At 41.9% G+C, this 16,990-nt stretch overlaps 2 protein-coding genes across 5 annotated transcripts in view; both read left to right on the top strand.

The window, feature by feature from the left end:
• Positions 1 to 25: 25 nt before the first annotated feature.
• Positions 26 to 9,997, top strand: LOC138953418 (uncharacterized). Of its 3 annotated transcripts, none has more exons than XM_070325225.1 (7): positions 26 to 114; positions 4,308 to 4,435; positions 5,087 to 5,266; positions 6,581 to 7,341; positions 7,698 to 7,914; positions 8,463 to 8,595; positions 9,262 to 9,997. In XM_070325225.1, exons 3-7 carry the CDS (start codon positions 5,133 to 5,135, stop codon positions 9,421 to 9,423), a joined length of 1,407 nt encoding a protein of 468 aa, XP_070181326.1. In that variant the 5' UTR covers positions 26 to 114; positions 4,308 to 4,435; positions 5,087 to 5,132; the 3' UTR covers positions 9,424 to 9,997. The 3 variants fall into 3 exon arrangements, with proteins under 3 accessions (XP_070181326.1, XP_070181328.1, XP_070181327.1); XM_070325227.1 differs by having other exon boundaries at positions 51 to 69; XM_070325226.1 differs by lacking the exon at positions 26 to 114 and adding an exon at positions 2,921 to 3,938.
• Positions 9,998 to 13,843: 3,846 nt separating this feature from the next.
• The window catches only part of LOC138953857 (nidogen-like), a 42,234-nt gene continuing 39,087 nt past the window's right edge, over positions 13,844 to 16,990 (top strand). For both annotated transcript variants that reach the window (XR_011451626.1, XM_070325814.1), the window contains exon 1: positions 13,844 to 14,316. Coding sequence is in view for 1 of the 2 variants with exons in the window: in XM_070325814.1 (XP_070181915.1) it covers positions 14,119 to 14,316 (198 nt within the window). In the remaining variant the exon portion in view is untranslated. The remainder of the gene's footprint in view (positions 14,317 to 16,990) is intronic.

The following is a 16,990-nucleotide window of genomic DNA, read 5'->3' as shown; positions in this document are numbered from 1 at the left end:
AAATGAAATGGCACAAGTCTAGAGACTATCATGGAACTTCCTGTTTACGATTGAGGGAGAGAACGTGAGGTTGTCTGTGTTTATGTTGCCAGGTCCATCTCATGTAACGTGCATGTAAGATCAGTGCAAATTTGAGCACATTTTAAATACTCTATTTTTAGTCCCTGAGCTTCTTGTGTTTGGGGCGGTGTTCATAAAGTGTCAAACTAAGAAGAGATGGTTAGTACAGCTATGTCACTGCAACCTGTCCTTGCCGCTATGGGCAGACGATATATATTTTTACCGCGAAAAAGAAAGTTGCTGCAGAAGGAGTCTGTTTTATCTTTCCGCATAATGAGTACCGTTGCTATTTTTTCCGCAGAAAAGTCAAAAACTGTTACGAGCTTTGACTGCGATTAACTACAGCAACTGTCTGTCTAAAGAAGAAAACTTTACCAAAGTTTCTCCTGTTGTTGCAAATCAATAAAATCATGCTGCAAACTGCTCTGCCTGCAACAACGCCGGAGCCGGAGGGAACAAATCAGGATATTTTGTTAAGTGCTACCCCCTCCCCCCTCCACTCTTTACTCCCCAACATACACATGCACGTCATGACTTTGTGTACTACTACAACTACAAGTCATAAATAGTAATACAATAGTTTGACATTAATTGCTGGGGATGCGCTATCACATTAGACCTTTTTATAATTCACAATAAGTCCAATATGATGAGGCCGAGTGCAACTAGTGAGGGGGATCATATCCAGAGGGAAAAGTATTTCTTTTTCAAAAAATAGACCTTTTCTTCGTATCCGCAAACAGCTTTCTGAGAACTTCGAACATCCGCATTCACAGCCCTCGCGAGATATGTAGAGGTTACATGCCGAGTCTCAGTGATTATTAAAAATAATGGTCGAAGTTAGCGGATCATGAAAAATGTGAGCTTTAGCGAGCTTTTTCATGACCGCGAACTGAGACCATTATTTTTTATAATCACTGAGACGAGGTGTGTAACCTCTTTATTCCTCCTTTCTTCAGTTATTCGAAGAAAAAAGGAGTTTTTGTGCGAAAGTTTGATCGAATCCTATTCACTCAACCAGTCAACCTGCGCAGGCGATCGATTAATGCGCGGTTGTATAGTTCCGTGCAAATCATTCCATTCTGTTAACACTTCTTGTCAGTTTTCCTATTTTGGACTAAAATCAAGTACACAGATATGCTGTTATTCTGCGGTGGCGGCAAAGGCAGATATTGTGTGTTCTGTATATGTTTCATTATCGCTTAGGATAATGTTCTTTCGTCAATTGGGACTAGCAGACAAACTTTTGCACCCGTGTTCCAACGTTAAAAACTGTATGAAGTTTAGTTTTCTGGGGAAAATAGTGTATGAAACCGCTTTATGTTGTTTAAATTGATGAGATGTGTGCATTTGGTTGCGTGTGATCTGTTTATTAAATGAAATATTGTTGAAAACTGACCGTCGGATTGCAGTCTGTTGTTGAAGAAACTGAGTGAAAAGAAATTTGAAAGGGGAACTACTCTTGTCGCTAGACAAAGTATGAGAGTTACTTGCCTTGGGAATTTGCTTGTGATGAACGTTTGTGCACAGCAGACCTAGATTCAGAAAACAACCAAACTCATGGATTTTATATGGAGATTCATGTGTTTAAGCCTGTAGTTGTTAATTTAAATGCGGTATGTTTGTATTGTTTGCTCCAGAGATGTATACTTCGTACATTAGAGCGTTCGGAACTTTTCAGTCGCAAAAGTAGTACCGACGCAGGACAGCTTCTCAACCCATTGCGCTATCGAGGATTCAGGCTGTTGCTGGGTCGTTATTTGTTTGGTTGCTGGGTGTTTATCGAAAAATAACTAGCTCTACAAGTTTACAGAGGTAAAGAAGCAGAGGGGGGAATAAAATCCCATATAAACTGAGCAAACAAATTATTGCACCCATTGCTGAAGTTTGCGAGAGCTTGAAACAAAGGGACGCAATCATTTAAATTCACAAGCATGTGCACAACAGATTACCTTTCTTAAAAACTTAAATAAGGTAAGTATGTGAGTGAATGGGAGAGGGGATGGGATAGTGTATGTGTTATTTGAAAGCAGTGCATGACATTGTCTGTGTAACTAGCTTTTGTGACTTACAAGTTACAGGCTGAATTCTGAACATGCAGTTCTTGTTCAATCTTGTACATGTACATGTAATTGTTTCTGTTCACTGTCGTCCACCGTGCATGAAGAGCCAAGGTAAAATGTCCATATTTTCAGTGGAATGAGTCCACTGGCATTGTCATAGTGACTGGCTTGTATTGTGTATCCGCAAGCAGCTTTCTGAGAACTTCGAACATCCGCATTCACAGCCCTCGCGAGATATAATCCCATATAAACTGAGCAAACAAATTATTGCACCCATTGCTGAAGTTTGCGAGAGCTTGAAACAAAGGGACGCAATCATTTAAATTCACAAGCAACTTTTGTCTTCTTTCAACTTTAGGATTAAGTACACACTTGTCTTAGTGCACACATGTATGGGTGTTACTCTTCCGGCTTTTGCCGGATTTCCGGTTTTTGAAAAAATCTGAAGCCGGAAATTCCGGTTTTCCGGGGTTTAAAAAAAAATATAAAAAAAAGCTTTGTTTCGCTAAGTTGAAATAACGAGCAGCGGTTCCGATCCGACTTTTGACACCGGTTCGCGTGCTTTCTCCGTTCGCTCCCTTGGATTTGCCGCCATCTTGCTTATTATGATTTGGTTTCGTCGGTGTCCAGAAACTTTCTTTCAAACTTGAGCATTTTGGACCCCTGCCTTTCAGGTTTTTTGATTTTTCCCAGTAACACCCATGCACATGTGTATGCAGATATGTGCAGTCATGGTATTGGTAGAAGTAGTAGTAATTAATATACTAACTCTGAGTTAATCATTAATGTTTTTCATCATATTGTGCCTCATAAGTTTCAGTAAAACTTTTAGGTTTACAATCTCCCTTCATGGCACTGCTTGTTTGTCATGGACAGTGCGTCCTGTGTGAGAACATGGGAAAGCCTTCCATCACAATCCCAGTGCCTTCCTGTAAATTGTAATGTGCATATGTACATCATTACATGTAACTCTTCTTCTTCGTTCATGGGCTGAAACTCCCACGTTCACTCATGCTTTTGCACAAGTGGGGTTTTACGTGTATGACCATTGTTACCCCGCCATTCACTGATTCAGGCAGCCATACGTCGCTTTCGGGGGAAGCAATTGCTGGGTATTTTTGTGTTTTTATAACCCACCGAACTCTGACATGGATTACAGGATCTTTTCCGTGCACATTTGGTCTTGTGCTTGCCTGTACGCACGAAGGAGGATAAGGCACTAGCAGGTCTGCACATAAAGTTGACCTGGGAGATCAGAAAAATCACCACCCTTAACCCGTTAGGCGGCCTCGGCCGGGATTTGAACTCACGACCTTCCGATTAAGAGGCTGATGTCTTATCCACTGGGCCATTGGCCCGTCACAATAACTGTGCAAAAACTATAGATAATCATTAGATTAAGAATGTGTCTTTGGTAATAGCAATAGTATCCATCTGTCATCCATGCTCTTTCACTTTTGTGTCCACTGTGTTATTCCAACACTCATAAATTCTCTCATAAAGACTCTTTCAGTTCATCCTCAAATTTGCCATTTTGTTATGCCATGAGAATCAAAAGCCATGTTCAGAGATTTTAAGTTGCTGTGCATTCGGTTAAGAAACCATTCACAACAAAGGGTTTTTTGTCTGAATTTCCAAAGATAGAGTTGATGTGAACTGCTGATACAACGCTTTTAATGTTAAAGAGATGTGGATGGCTGGAAGGATGCAAACCTTGGCATGCCCCTGACTGGTACTGGTATTTCTACTAATTGGTATGATCTGAATTTGAGAACATGTGCACAACAGATTACCTCTCTTAAAAACTTAAATAAGGTAAGTATGTGAGTGAATGGGAGAGGGGGTGGGATAGTGTATGTGTTATTTGAAAGCAGTGTATGACATTGTCTGTGTAACTAGCTTTTGTGACTTACAAGTTACAGGCTGAATTCTGAACATGCAGTTCTTGTTCAATCTTGTACATGTACAGTATGTAATTGTTTCTGTTCACTGTCGTCCACCTTGCATGAAGAGCCAAGGTAAAATGTCCATATTTTCAGTGGAATGAGTTCACTGGCATTGTCATAGTGACTGGCTTGTATTGTGTATTTAAAGAAACATTCCTTAAATAATTCTTATCATTTATTGGGTCTCTGTTGGAATTGTTCTGTCATCGTCTAACCCAAGGTCCCATTTGATCCTCAGGTTTTCTGAAGGGCATTGCTGATGCTGGAAGACTGCTTCGTCACACTGGAAGGGTTACAACTGCAACACCGCTTGATGCTTTCTGAGCAGTGCTCTTACTCTTAGTACACCGCTGACTGACACAGACAGTGAGTGTTACTGTTAGTTAAGTCTTCTTCCTTGTTCACATTTGTTAGACTATTAGACGTCCAAGTAGTCCAATCAATCAATCAATATGAGGCTTAAATCGCGCGTATTCCGTGGGTACAGTTCTAAGCGCAGGGATTTATTTTTTTATTTTTATTTTATGCAATTTATATCGCGCACATATTCAAGGCGCAGGGATTTATTTATGCCGTGTGAGATGGAATTTTTTTACACAATACATCACGCATTCACATCGGCCAGCAGATCGCAGCCATTTCGGCGCATATCCTACTTTTCACGGCCTATTATTCCAAGTCACACGGGTATTTTGGTGGACATTTTTATCTATGCCTATACAATTTTGCCAGGAAAGACCCTTTTGTCAATGGTGGAATCTTTAACGTGCACACCCCAATGTAGTGTACACGAAGGGACCTCGGTTTTTCGTCTCATCCGAAAGACTAGCACTTGAACCCACCACCTAGGTTAGGAAAGGGGGGAGAAAATTGCTAACGCCCTGACCCAGGGTCGAACTCGCAACCTCTCGCTTCCGAGCGCAAGTGCGTTACCACTCAGCCACCCTGTCCACTGAAAAGTTTAATTTCGTCTTTTGTTTTGGTCATAATACTCGTACATTTTGATTTTGTTTTCAGGTTATTATACTGTCTGGTATCAAGACTGGAAACAGTGGCTGCAAGAATGGGAGTGCTTGGCGCACAAGTTCTGTTAAAGTCGGCACCTTTATCTGTTGGTGTGGCTTCCAGCATTTTGAGATGGAACTGCAACAAGCGATGCTTTGCAACCAAGGGCAAAATCGTTTCTCATTATATCAGGTGCAGTAAAGACCTCAGGATTTCTGTCTGAAAGTGTGTCTCACAGTTAATACATGTATGTAATATAAGCCGGTAATTACGTGTTAGAAAGGAACTGCTAGGCAACATATTTGCTTTCTCATTCTTTGAAAGTATGTATGAAGCTAGATTTCAAGAAACACATATTCTTATGTTGTATACACATACATGTGTATGTTGCGCTAGAATGACAGAATTAAAGAATTAGGGATTAAGGTGTTTGCTTTGCAAAATTGGAAAACTATTATTAAAGGTTCATGAACTACTGTATATTGGCAGAAAGATTAAGCGTTCCAGAGATAATGGTGTAGTTTTTTGGGTATTATTTATATTCTTCTTCTTCGTTCGTGGGCTGAAACTCCCACGTATTTACGTGTATGACCGTTTTTACCCCGCCATTTAGGCAGCCATACGCCGCTTTCGGAGGAAGCATGCTGGGTATTTTCATGTTTCTATAACCCACCGAACTCTGACATGGATTACAGGATCTTTTCCGTGCGCACTTGGTCTTGTGCTTGCGTGTACACACGAAGGGGGATAAGCCACTAGCAGGTCTGCACATAAGTTGACCTGGGAGATCGGAAAAATCTCCACACTTAACCCACCAGGCGGCCGCGGCCGGGATTCGAACCCTCGACCTTCCAATTAAGAGGCCGACGTCTTACCACCACGCCACAGCGCCCGTCATTATTTATTTATATTAATTTATCACAAGCCACCAGTGGCAGTTGGTTAAAAAAAAAAGATTCATTAAAATATGAACACTGCACAGAAAGCAGTCAGACTTTCTTTTCTTTCTTTATTTGGTGTTTAACGTCGTTTTCAACCACGAAGGTTATATCGCGACGGGGAAAGGGGGGAGATGGGATAGAGCCACTTGTCAATTGTTTCTTGTTCACAAAAGCACTAATCAAAAATTTGCTCCAGGGGCTTGCAACGTAGTACAATGTATGACCTTACTGGGAGAATGCAAGTTTCCAGTACAAAGGACTTAACATTTCTTACATACTGCTTGACTAAAATCTTTACAAAAATGGACTATATTCTATACAAGAAACACTTAACAAGGGTAAAAGGAGAAACAGAATCCGTTAGTCGCCTCTTACGACATGCTGGGGAGCATCGGGTAAATTCTTCCCCCTAACCCGCGGGGGGTAGTCGGGCTGGAGTTTTGGTATGTGTCCAAGTGGAGGGATTACCTTAACCCACGTAAAAGCCCGCCAACATCTGAGAAGCTGAGCTGTACTGTTTTCACCTGAAGGTCTCCACCTTTAACCTTCGTTCTCTGTTGTGCAGGTGGAACGCAGAAAACAAACTCCTATTCGGATCAAAACGAATGCCAGGAAAAAAGAAAACTTTGTCATCAGGCGATGCAGCCAAACTGAAAGCTAAACCCCAGCGGGTGAAAGTTGACAAAAACACAAAATTCAGGCTGGAAGAAATGTACATGGCATCTGCCTCACAAGAAGTCGGCAGCACAGAGACACGGGCATACTCTGATGAAGAAAGTAGGATCGCAAACCTGCACCATGTAAAACCTTCAGTCGATCAGGACTTTTACCCTGAAAAGTTTTGGGAAGAAACCCCTCCAGTAGGTAAAACAGTTGGTGAACTGGACGATTTTTTAGGTGTAAATCCAGTACAAGAAAAAGGTCAAATGGACATTCCCAAAATGTTGCCAGTTCCGAAGGGTAAGACGACAGATGCTATTACATCATCGAAGACACAGACAGCATCGAAAGGTGCACAGAACAAGCTAAAGACAAAACAGTCACAATTAACAGCTAAGGTAGGAGAGGAAATAACTTCTCAGCCGCAACATAAGGAACTGGAATTTGTCCTACGGTGTCCTCTGTTCCCTGAACAGTTCCCAGAAACGTCAACACCTGGGCTGGAGTTTAGCAGCAGGGTAGAAAGTTTCGGACTGCGTGTGTTGCCCAGTGTCAAAACGATACTCAGCAAGACGCGGCCCGACCTCAGCAACTTCTTCCTGCAGCGTTGGCGTGAGAAGATGATTAAGGAGCTGGGAGAAGATGGCTTCAAAAGACACCAAGAAGGTGTGATTATTTATTTACTAATTTAGTGAATCCCTCCCTCTTTATGATGTGATTTTTGTTCAAAGTCCGGTCAATTGTGAATCTGTTTCTGCTATTATTAGCATGGATTAAGCATAAGATTTCTTGAGATGTGGTCTCTAAATCAAGGGGGAAATGCAATTTTGGTTTGATTCTGTGAACAAACATTTGTTTCATGCACTTAATGGCGAAAGGCATATATAATTATACATGTACATGTATTTTGGCTGAGTCTTTTCACACAATTTAGGTGCTTTTGGGCCTGATACATATATTACATTGCTATGCATATTTAATTTGATCAAAATTGTGACAAAAGTTGAATGGGACTGTTGCAGCCACGATTTGGAAGGGAGTCAATCTGCACGCGTGTGTGCTGCAGTACCTGTCTGGCACACCCCTGGAGGACCTCCAGATTCAGGAGAACTTCCAGGGCCACTGGTCAAGCATCTCTGACGTCCTGCCGCGTGTGACCGAGATTGGAGCACTGGAAGCAAGCGTGACGCATCCCTGGCTTCACTACAAGGGCACGTTTGATTGCATCGCCAAATACAAGCAAGTGACTTTTTGGTTTCAATTGTTTACAGCGCACTAATCCTTCTGAAGTGATCTTCTGTGGTCGATCTGTAGATAAGCTGTTGAGGTGCTAGAGCAGGCATTGCAGTAATTCAGGGCTTGTGGAAGTTTGCAAGAGAATACTACATGGCTTTCTGTGTCGTAACCAGATTTCCACTAGTTGCTCTTTTTAATATTGAAATGCGAGCTTGTATGTAGGATGTAGGATAAATTAATATTCATGCTACAGTCCATTTTGAAAATCAGGCCCGTCTTGCTCTTTTTAACATCTTTTCCATAAGAACTGAGTGTTTTTCTTCACATTTTTACAAATCACTTTCGGTAACTTTTATTTGAGATTCTCTGTGAAAAATCTTACATATATATTACTGTATAATTGCTTTTGATAATGTCCCATTTTGTTATGTATAATGTTAAATAAGTTTTCACAGGAAATAGAGGCCATGAATTTTCTTCATAACCGTGAACCTGTTCTGTCATATCCTAGATGTGAGAAGGTTCTGATGGCTTTGTTATCCTGTGTGCAGAAACGTCCTTTGCGTGATTGACTGGAAGACTGCCAGCAAACCCAAGCCCTTGTTGAGCAACCTGTATGACGATCCCTTGCAAGTTGTCGCATACATGGGTGCCATCAATCAATGTGCAGAGTTCAAGACCAAGGTGATTTTATTCACTGTTACGGTAACCCCTTCACTGCCACAGTATAACAGCATTATCCGAACGGTCTATGGGAAAGAACTGTGTTTAGAACCCCTACAAGTACTTGGACAGTGGTTACCTCCCATTTAGTTTTCAGAAATGTCCTGAAATGTTGTTGACACAAATCCCACGTATGAGATACGGTTATGGGCGTAGGACAAACCGAAAATGACCACGTATTACATACGGGATGGGCAGTGAAGGGGTTAAAGATGTTTGTTCTGTTTTGCGGATGTACAGCCCTTGGTGCTTGGAGAGAGAGAGAAAGGGGGGTGGGGGATCATGCACACAGACACATCCTCACTCACACAACCAGCGTTTAGTAATAATCTTAAAAGGATACATTTTTTATGCATTTTTGTACATGCCTGACCGTGACATAGGTTTATGCTTATGAAACAGCCAATACAGTATGGCGATAAAAAAAAGAAATTTTGTAGCTTTAGTATTTTGAACTGAAATCAATGATGAATTACATAGTACACATTTTAAGATTGGTTGAATTGGTGGGAGTGCCGGTGGGTCTTCACATAACAATGTGATGGGAGATTCTCATCAGAGAGTCCTAAATGATTGGATAGTGACTGTAACTGTGCATCGACTGAAAGACAGCTGTGTTTGTTTCAGTTCGGAGTGGTGGACCAGGCAGCGATAGTGGTAGCCTATCCCAACGGTGAAGATGCCCACGTGCACATGCTGTCGCGTGCGTTGTGTCTACGCTACTGGGACCAGTGGTGTCATCGCCTGCATCAATACTGGGACACAGTCTTCTCACAAAAGAGCCAGTAGAAATTAATACTAACTTGTGTTCATTATCTCCGTTTTTGGAGATCAAGTTTGAAGAAAGATTTTATGTTGTTGTAAATATTACTCTTCGAGTGTTCATTGGTCTGTAGTGAAGCACATCAATATTGAGAGAAAAAAAACACAGGTAATACATGCACTATGTATGTTTAAATTCTGCTTCAGGTGTTGATCGATCATGTTGCTCTCATGCCAGTGACTGGTGCAACCAGTCATTGACAAGTTAATCAAAAACTGAGTAATGGTGATTTGTCAGGTAGCTCTCCACATAATGTCAGTTTGCCAAAGACAAAGTGGTGCTCTCAGCTAGTTTTAGTGTATTAAGAAAACTTGCTTGTGAAATAGTTGAATGTGTGTATGTTAGAAGTGTAATTGTGTACCACTCAGTCTGCTCAAGCCTGTAACACTCAAAGGTCTTAAAGAACTGATGGTATAAACCCAAGCAAAATGTTGAAGCATTTACTAATATTTACATGAAGAAGTGGCATTTAAGTTTATTTACACTGTGCAACAACCTCCGCCAGTCTGTTTACTTTGAACAAATGAAGTTCAAATCTCATAGTGTGAATTGTTCCCCTTTGTCATTGCATGAGTGCGGGACTTTCTTTGTGTGTATGTTTGTGTCAATGGATGTCTTGTAATAAATCAAGTCTCAGGCAATTACCATCTCCCTAGCACACCCAGACACACTGAAGTTTATGCACGACATGGAATACTTTCATGAATTGGTATTTCAATCACTACCACAAACAGACGTAAGAAAAAAGGGACGTAAGGTGTCTAAATATAGACAAATTATAAAGCGCTTGCTTCCCTTTCTTTCTCAGAACTTGTCACTTCTACAACTGCTCTAATTTCTTGACATTCACTTTCGATTCTGTCTACACTCTTCTCTGTCTACTCTTAGAACTTGCATACACGCATGCCTTTATTTATACAAAACGATTTCTCATAAGACATCTGACACAAACGACAAAAAGATCAGATCAAGTCAGTTCAAACCTTGATAATTCTAGTGTTGAATCGAGTAAGTTGCTATGGAACGATTAAGAAACACTTGACAAATCAGTTGAGGAGCATGAAAAAGAACGTTGCTTTTTTTTCCAGGAGATAGTGCAGTTTTCTGCTAGAGATGTATCTCTAAGACTATTTCTGTTGAAATAACCTTTTCTTAGTAATAACCAGGACACATGCTAATTATTTCACCACAAGAACAGCCGGGTGGGAGGGTGTAGACACGTGGCACATTATATAGTTGGGGTTCGGGGGGGGGGGGGGGGGGGGTAAGAGATCAATCGGTTTGCTGGAAAACAAGAAGTGAAAAGGTGTGTGTGTAACCTGATAATAGAGGTTTGGTACATGTAAGCCAGCATGCATGCGGGCGCGTGTATACATGTACATTTTGTCTGCTGCAAATTGTTGAGAATTTTGCCTCTGATTTCAAACAAGTTGTATATATGTTCATAACATACAAAAGTCACAGCATATTTATATATCACTGTAAAGGTTAGTAAGTGCTCTGAAAACCACGTTCGATGATTTGTGAATTATCTCCCTTTGGCTCGACCAGACGACAGTTATTACCCTTGGTTGCAAAATCGGGCTTTATTGACACAATTTGTGATTTTTGACTACTTCAAATGAAACAACTATAAAATAAAAAGTTGCAATTACAGCCTAAGCCATCCTTCTCGGTAGGGAAGTATACTTTTGGTGCCGATTGTGTGAAAACACGCGCGCGTGATACAAAACAAGAGCTGGGTGACAAAGATTTTTTGTCGAGAAAAGACCACTGACATGACTGTGACGGTACTGTGCGTTGCGCACTGACAAAACCAAGAAATTGAGTCGATTGCCGCCAGTGGATTGAGTACGTACGTGTGTTCAGCAAGTGTAGATCTAGCCGTATGCAAGATGATTTCAACAGAAATACAACAGTCAAAGCGGAAGAAAATCCCGCACCTAGCATATAAGCACGTCGATCATGTCCCAAGTAGACACTAGTTCTGGGGATAGCAAAATCCCGCTATTTCGTAAAATTTACTGAGTGCGATTACATTCCGAATGCCTTTTTGCTCATCCATTGTAATCTTCAGAATCAATATTTGCGCAAAAATATGGTTTTAAAAGAAAGTTCCCGATGGGGTTTCCGTAATGTTGTCGGCATTACAACCAAACATACTGCCGGACCTGTCAGTTCGTATTTATGACCAAAACTGACTCAAAACTATCGTCCTCGAGTAGGGGTGTCATCAGTAAGAAGCAAATTACATCAGAACCCCTGGCAAAATATAAACATTAAACTTTATTTTTAAGTCATAATACATCGGGCTTTCTCATAGAATAAATTGAGGTTGAAACTAACCTGGATTCCCTGTACCGCAATAAGTCAAAATACGAAATGTCTGCGTATTTCCCGGGAAAGGCTCAGTTAAAACTTGAAAAATGCTTTAATGTAATAGCACGAACAAAATTACATTCTCTGCAGTTTTTGGTTTTTACTCGACCCGACACTCAGTGGAACCAACAAAAATAAAACTTGGTGTAACGCTGAATTTTGCACAAATTGTTTTTAATGCTTGAAGCCCCGATGTCTCATGCGGTTATTTTCAAACCGTGTGAGAATATGGAAGACGAGATACAGTTATATTATTTCAGTGATGTGCGAGTAGAAAAAATAGTCTTCTTTCGTTACATACCAGAAAAAAATCTCTGTGCTGTTAATATTAGTTTCTACAAGCGAAGCAGTAATTATTAGACACCCCCCGCGGGTTGGGGGGAAGAATTTACCCGATGCTCCCCAGCATGTCGTAAGAGGCGACTAACGGATTCTGTTTCTCCTTTTACCCTTGTTAAGTGTTTCTTGTATAGAAAATAGTCAATGTTTGTAAAGATTTTAGTCAAGCAGTATGTAAGAAATGTTAAGTCCTTTGTACTGGAAACTTGCATTCTCCCAGTAAGGTCATATATTGTACTACGTTGCAAGCCCCTGGAGCAATTTTTTGAGTAGTGCTTTTGTGAACAAGAAACAATTAACAAGTGGCTCTATCCCATCCACCCCCCCCCCCCTTTCCCCGTCGCGATATAACCTTGAACGGTTGAAAACGACGTTAAACACCAAATAATTATTAGACAACCTTCATGTGCATACTTTAATAGTGTCTGTGTTTGTTTACTCTCTCTCTCTCTCTCTCTCTCTCTCTCTCTCTCTCTCTCTCTCTCTCTCAGTCTCTCTCTCTCTCTCTCTCTCTCTCTCTTCCCACCTCTTGTTGTGAAAACTGACTAAAACCAAGTTTCTGTAAAATACTCTCACTGAGTATCCTTCATTTAGTACACCGGCAGTTTCACTTTAAGTTTTTCACTACGGCATTGGTAGGCATAATCTTAGCGACGTACTCAATGTGCGGAAGGCCAGATGATGTACTTGACCAAATGTACAGTTCACTGGAGCGGCACATGCTCATCTCAGGCAACAGTTATTACCGAATACTTCCACCGGCAGTGATGAAAATTTAATAAGAGTCAGTTCTTTGTTTACTGACAGCGACATCCAAAGGCAATTGGCAAAATATGTGTACGATTGTTTTCAACTACTCAGATGCAATGCGTCTTCCGACTGTCCTCAATAACTTATTGCTCATCTTCAGGTCCTCTTTGTTCACCCTGTTCCACTTGGTTTTGTATTACATGTATGTTATGTTATATTGCTGTTTTTCCTGTACTTATGTATCTTGTATGTGTCAATAGGCTCTGTGCTGAAATGGCAATAAATTCTGATTCTGATTCTGATTCTGATGAAGAATCCATCGGTTATTGTGTGTGTGTGTGTGTGTGTGGGGGGGGGGGGGTGTTAAAACTTGAGGCCCGGGGGTTCCACTCACAGAGATGTATACACATAGATCTATAGATAATTTTATAAGTCAGTGGTTCCACTGTAGGTTTAAAAGGCGGGAGAGCGGTTTCACTCACTGTGCAGATTCCTCAACCTCATTACAATATCTCAACTAACATAATAATTATATTCTCCACTCAAACGTGGAGTGGAGCTCTCGGCACCGCGCTTTGTCAGAAGATATAATAAACACTTTGTGCCAGAGCCTCTTTGCAGCTCAGTGTCAGTATCGCCGACAAGGTAGACAGCATCCCTTCTCCAATAGAATAGCGTGGTTCAGTGTACTCAAAAACGAGGGCTGGAGATAGCACTGATAACAGAACCGTGACCCGTCTGTGCTTTCCTGCGATGCTAGCAACTTCATCCCGCTGTGCCGCACAGAGATACAGAGATAAGCGAAAAGTTGTTGAGGAGTCTGAAAAGAGGGGTTTTAGGGGCTCAGCATCCCCGGCGTGACGTCACGCTGTGCTCTGCCAATGAAAGAGTGGAACATGCCAGGAATGATCGACGCAGGCCCAGACCCAGTTTTGAAGCACATGCACCGTAAATGCATGAAGTAAAAGAGGCAGACTCGCGGCGAAGCTGGCATTTCATCACATAGCTTCTCTTTAGTTTCCAGCTGGATAGAGTGTAGTGTGTGCATTCCCTGGGCCTTCCGCTGCAGACTTCCCTTTCCTTTGTAGTCGGACTTCCACCTGTGGTATTCATGTCTTCGTGCTTGTGAGTTCTCTTCGGTTCCCAAAAAAACCAAAAAGATTTCAGTGAGTGCAACTGTGTAGGTGGACGCCATGGAAGGTAGGCCCGGTTTGCTGGCGGTGTTGTTGTTGGTGGTGGTGGTGGTGAATGCGGTACCCCGACAACTCATGTACCCCTTTGGAACACAACCTGGAGACAAGTCGCTGCCCCCCAGTGATGAGTGGAGCTCCGATGAGATCGGCCTGACCATTCCTATCGTCTTCTTCGACACACCGTTCCGAGCTATCTATGTACGTATGCATCTTAGTATTTCAGCTGTGCAATTTGTCTGGTGTAGACGGGGTTCACGTGCCGAACTTTGCCCCGCAGAGGACAGTGTTATCTGGGCCAGGGCTGCTGAGTGTGTGTGTGTATAACGTGTAGGCGGAGACTGTAGGGTACTCACTCTGTGTAATGTAAAGTATCTGGTGCAGGTTAAAACTGACGCATTTTTACAGTTTTCATATAGCTAGACTGACCTGACCACGTTTACACAAGTCATTGCGAACGTACGGTGTATCTTTTCTTTTTGATTTGCACAAAAACACAACCTCAACAATTAACAAACGATTATTTTACCCCACTCAGTCGATTCGAAGTAAAACTCTTCAATTTGTACTATTTTTGTGCAGTCCCGCGACGTTCTGTCATTGTGAGTGGCGTAGTCAACCATTTTAAAGTAACTTGACTCTGTGTGGCTCTCATGAGAAAGGCTCGTTTTAATAAGAAATGTGAGTTAACATGTCGATCTAATTTAGAAATACATGTACTCGGTTCCTATCAAAAGGCTTCAAAATGCTTCATTTTAAGTTAAGCACAACGTCGCAGTATGCTTCATAATCACTGTTCTTCAAATTAAATAAAAACCGCACATGTTTCGGCAATATTCAAACACATGTACAAGCACACACACTAACGAACACACACACAAACTCTCTCTCCCCCTCTCTCTCTCTCTCTCTCTCTCTCTCTCTCTCTCTCTCAGTCTCTGTCTCCCTCTCTCTATCTCCTGCACTCTCTCTCTCTCTCTCTGTCTCTCTCCGAGTCTCTCTCTCTATCTGAGTCTCTCTCTCTCTATCCGAGTCTCTCTCTCTCTCTCTCTCTCTCTCTCTCTCTCTCTCTCTCTCTCTCTCTCTCAGTCTCTGTCTCCCTCTCTGTATCTCCTGCACTCTCTCTCTCTCTCTGTGTCTGCAACCGTCCAAGAATTTAGTGACAGCTTTTACGCCATCAGGCTCAGACGAATTTAAATTATGTGTCTGCTGTACTGATTCCAAACTGAAGTCTGACCTGATTTGTGTCTGAATGGTTTTCTACCAGAGCGACCTATTTACGATGACAGACCTTTACAGAATGCTAAGAGCTTATTTGAATGCAGTCTCTGTGTTTAGCTATGACCTACCAGTTCTTCATTTCCTTCCAGTGTTTTAACTGGTGCAACATGTGGTTGAACGTGCTACGTGAATTGGCTGAGTCAACGAAATGACTGCAAAATAGACTGTTTCCTTACATACGGGACATCAAGTTCAGCTTGATCAGCACGCACGCGTACACACACACACACGCTCGCACGCATGGACCTTGTCCACGTGTTTCATGCACACCTATCGCCAGTGACTCAGTGACGCTGATGGGGTCTATGTCGACCAAAAGAGTGGGATTCCCTGTAGGTGGAGTTCCTGTAGAGGGATTCCCTGTATACAGGGAATCCCACAGGTTAGAGTTTTTCAATAAAACTTGCAAACCATACTCGAATTTCTAAGAATTATCACTAAAGATCGAAAAACATCAAATTCTACCGATGTCGCTAAGCATCACGTGACTTTCAGCGATATCAGCGAAACAATACTGGAACTAGACCCTGTGGGATTCCCTGTATACAGGAAATCCCCCTACAGGAACTCCACCTACAGGGAATCCCACTCTTTTGGTCGACATAGACCCCATCAGCCTCAGTGACCTACAATGCCATGTGGGGAGGCTTGACTCAATAACAGCAAGAATAGTCACTCTTTCACAATCCATACAAAACCCGACAGAGTTATTTCCAAACATCGTCCATTGAGAAGTAACTTTTTAACAAGAAGATATAAAAGTTAAGTTTACAACTGTAAAAAGTACATAATTAGCATATCCCACAATCAAAATGACAGTTCAAGATAGATGATGATAGGCTTACATTAGTAATGATGGTAGATTAAAACAACGAATTATTTGTATGTAAAGCGAGAGAGAAAGAGAGAGACACACACAGAGCGATGAGGGGAGAAAGGAGGGGAGGGAATTACATCAGTTTAGTGGCTTCCCGTATGATTTTCATGTTACCCTTTCAGAAACATCATCTGTAGGACAATGAATTTCCACTTTTCTTTTTCTCCCACACCGACATGTTGTGGCTGGCTGTGACTTGAAAATGTGGACAACCAAAGAGCGGGGATATAGCTCAGTTGGTAGCGCGCTGGATTTGTATTCAGTTGGCCGCTGTCAGCGCGAGTTCGATCCCAGGTTCGGCGGAAATTTATTTCACAGAGTCAACTTTGTGTGCAGACTCTCTTCGGTGTCCGAACCACCCCCCGTGTATACTACATTGGGTGTGCACGTTAAAGATCCCACGATTGACAAAAGGGTCTTTCCTGGCAAAATTGCTTAGGCACAGTTAATAATTGTCTACCATACCCGTGTGACTTGGAATAAGGCCGTGAAAGGTAAATATGCGCCGACATGGCTGCAATCTACTGGCCGTATAAAATTTCATCTCACACGGCATCACTGCAGAGCGCCTAGAACTGTACCCACGGAATATGCGCGATATAAGCCTCATTGATTGATTGATTGATAAACAAACAAGTAATTACCGTGCCTGGACCTGCTGAAGGCCGTTTGGCGTTCGTTTTGCCAAAGCCAAAACGTCTGTTGCTCTTTCTGCTG

This window comes from Littorina saxatilis, linkage group LG17, assembly GCF_037325665.1.
Source record: "Littorina saxatilis isolate snail1 linkage group LG17, US_GU_Lsax_2.0, whole genome shotgun sequence".
NCBI lineage: Eukaryota > Metazoa > Mollusca > Gastropoda > Littorinimorpha > Littorinidae > Littorina > Littorina saxatilis.
This window is presented reverse-complemented; position numbering and strand designations above follow the sequence as displayed.

What these genes read in the sequence shown, in the direction of transcription:
- LOC138953418 (XM_070325225.1), top strand. Translation starts at nt 5,133, where the DNA reads ATGGGAGTGCTTGGCGCACAAGTTCTGTTAAAGTCGGCACCTTTATCT. An exon ending in GATTGCATCGCCAAATACAA is followed by an intron (nt 7,915 to 8,462) that starts GCAAGTGACTTT and finishes TCCTGTGTGCAG; the next exon opens with AAACGTCCTTTGCGTGATTG. An exon ending in GTGCAGAGTTCAAGACCAAG is followed by an intron (nt 8,596 to 9,261) that starts GTGATTTTATTC and finishes TGTTTGTTTCAG; the next exon opens with TTCGGAGTGGTGGACCAGGC.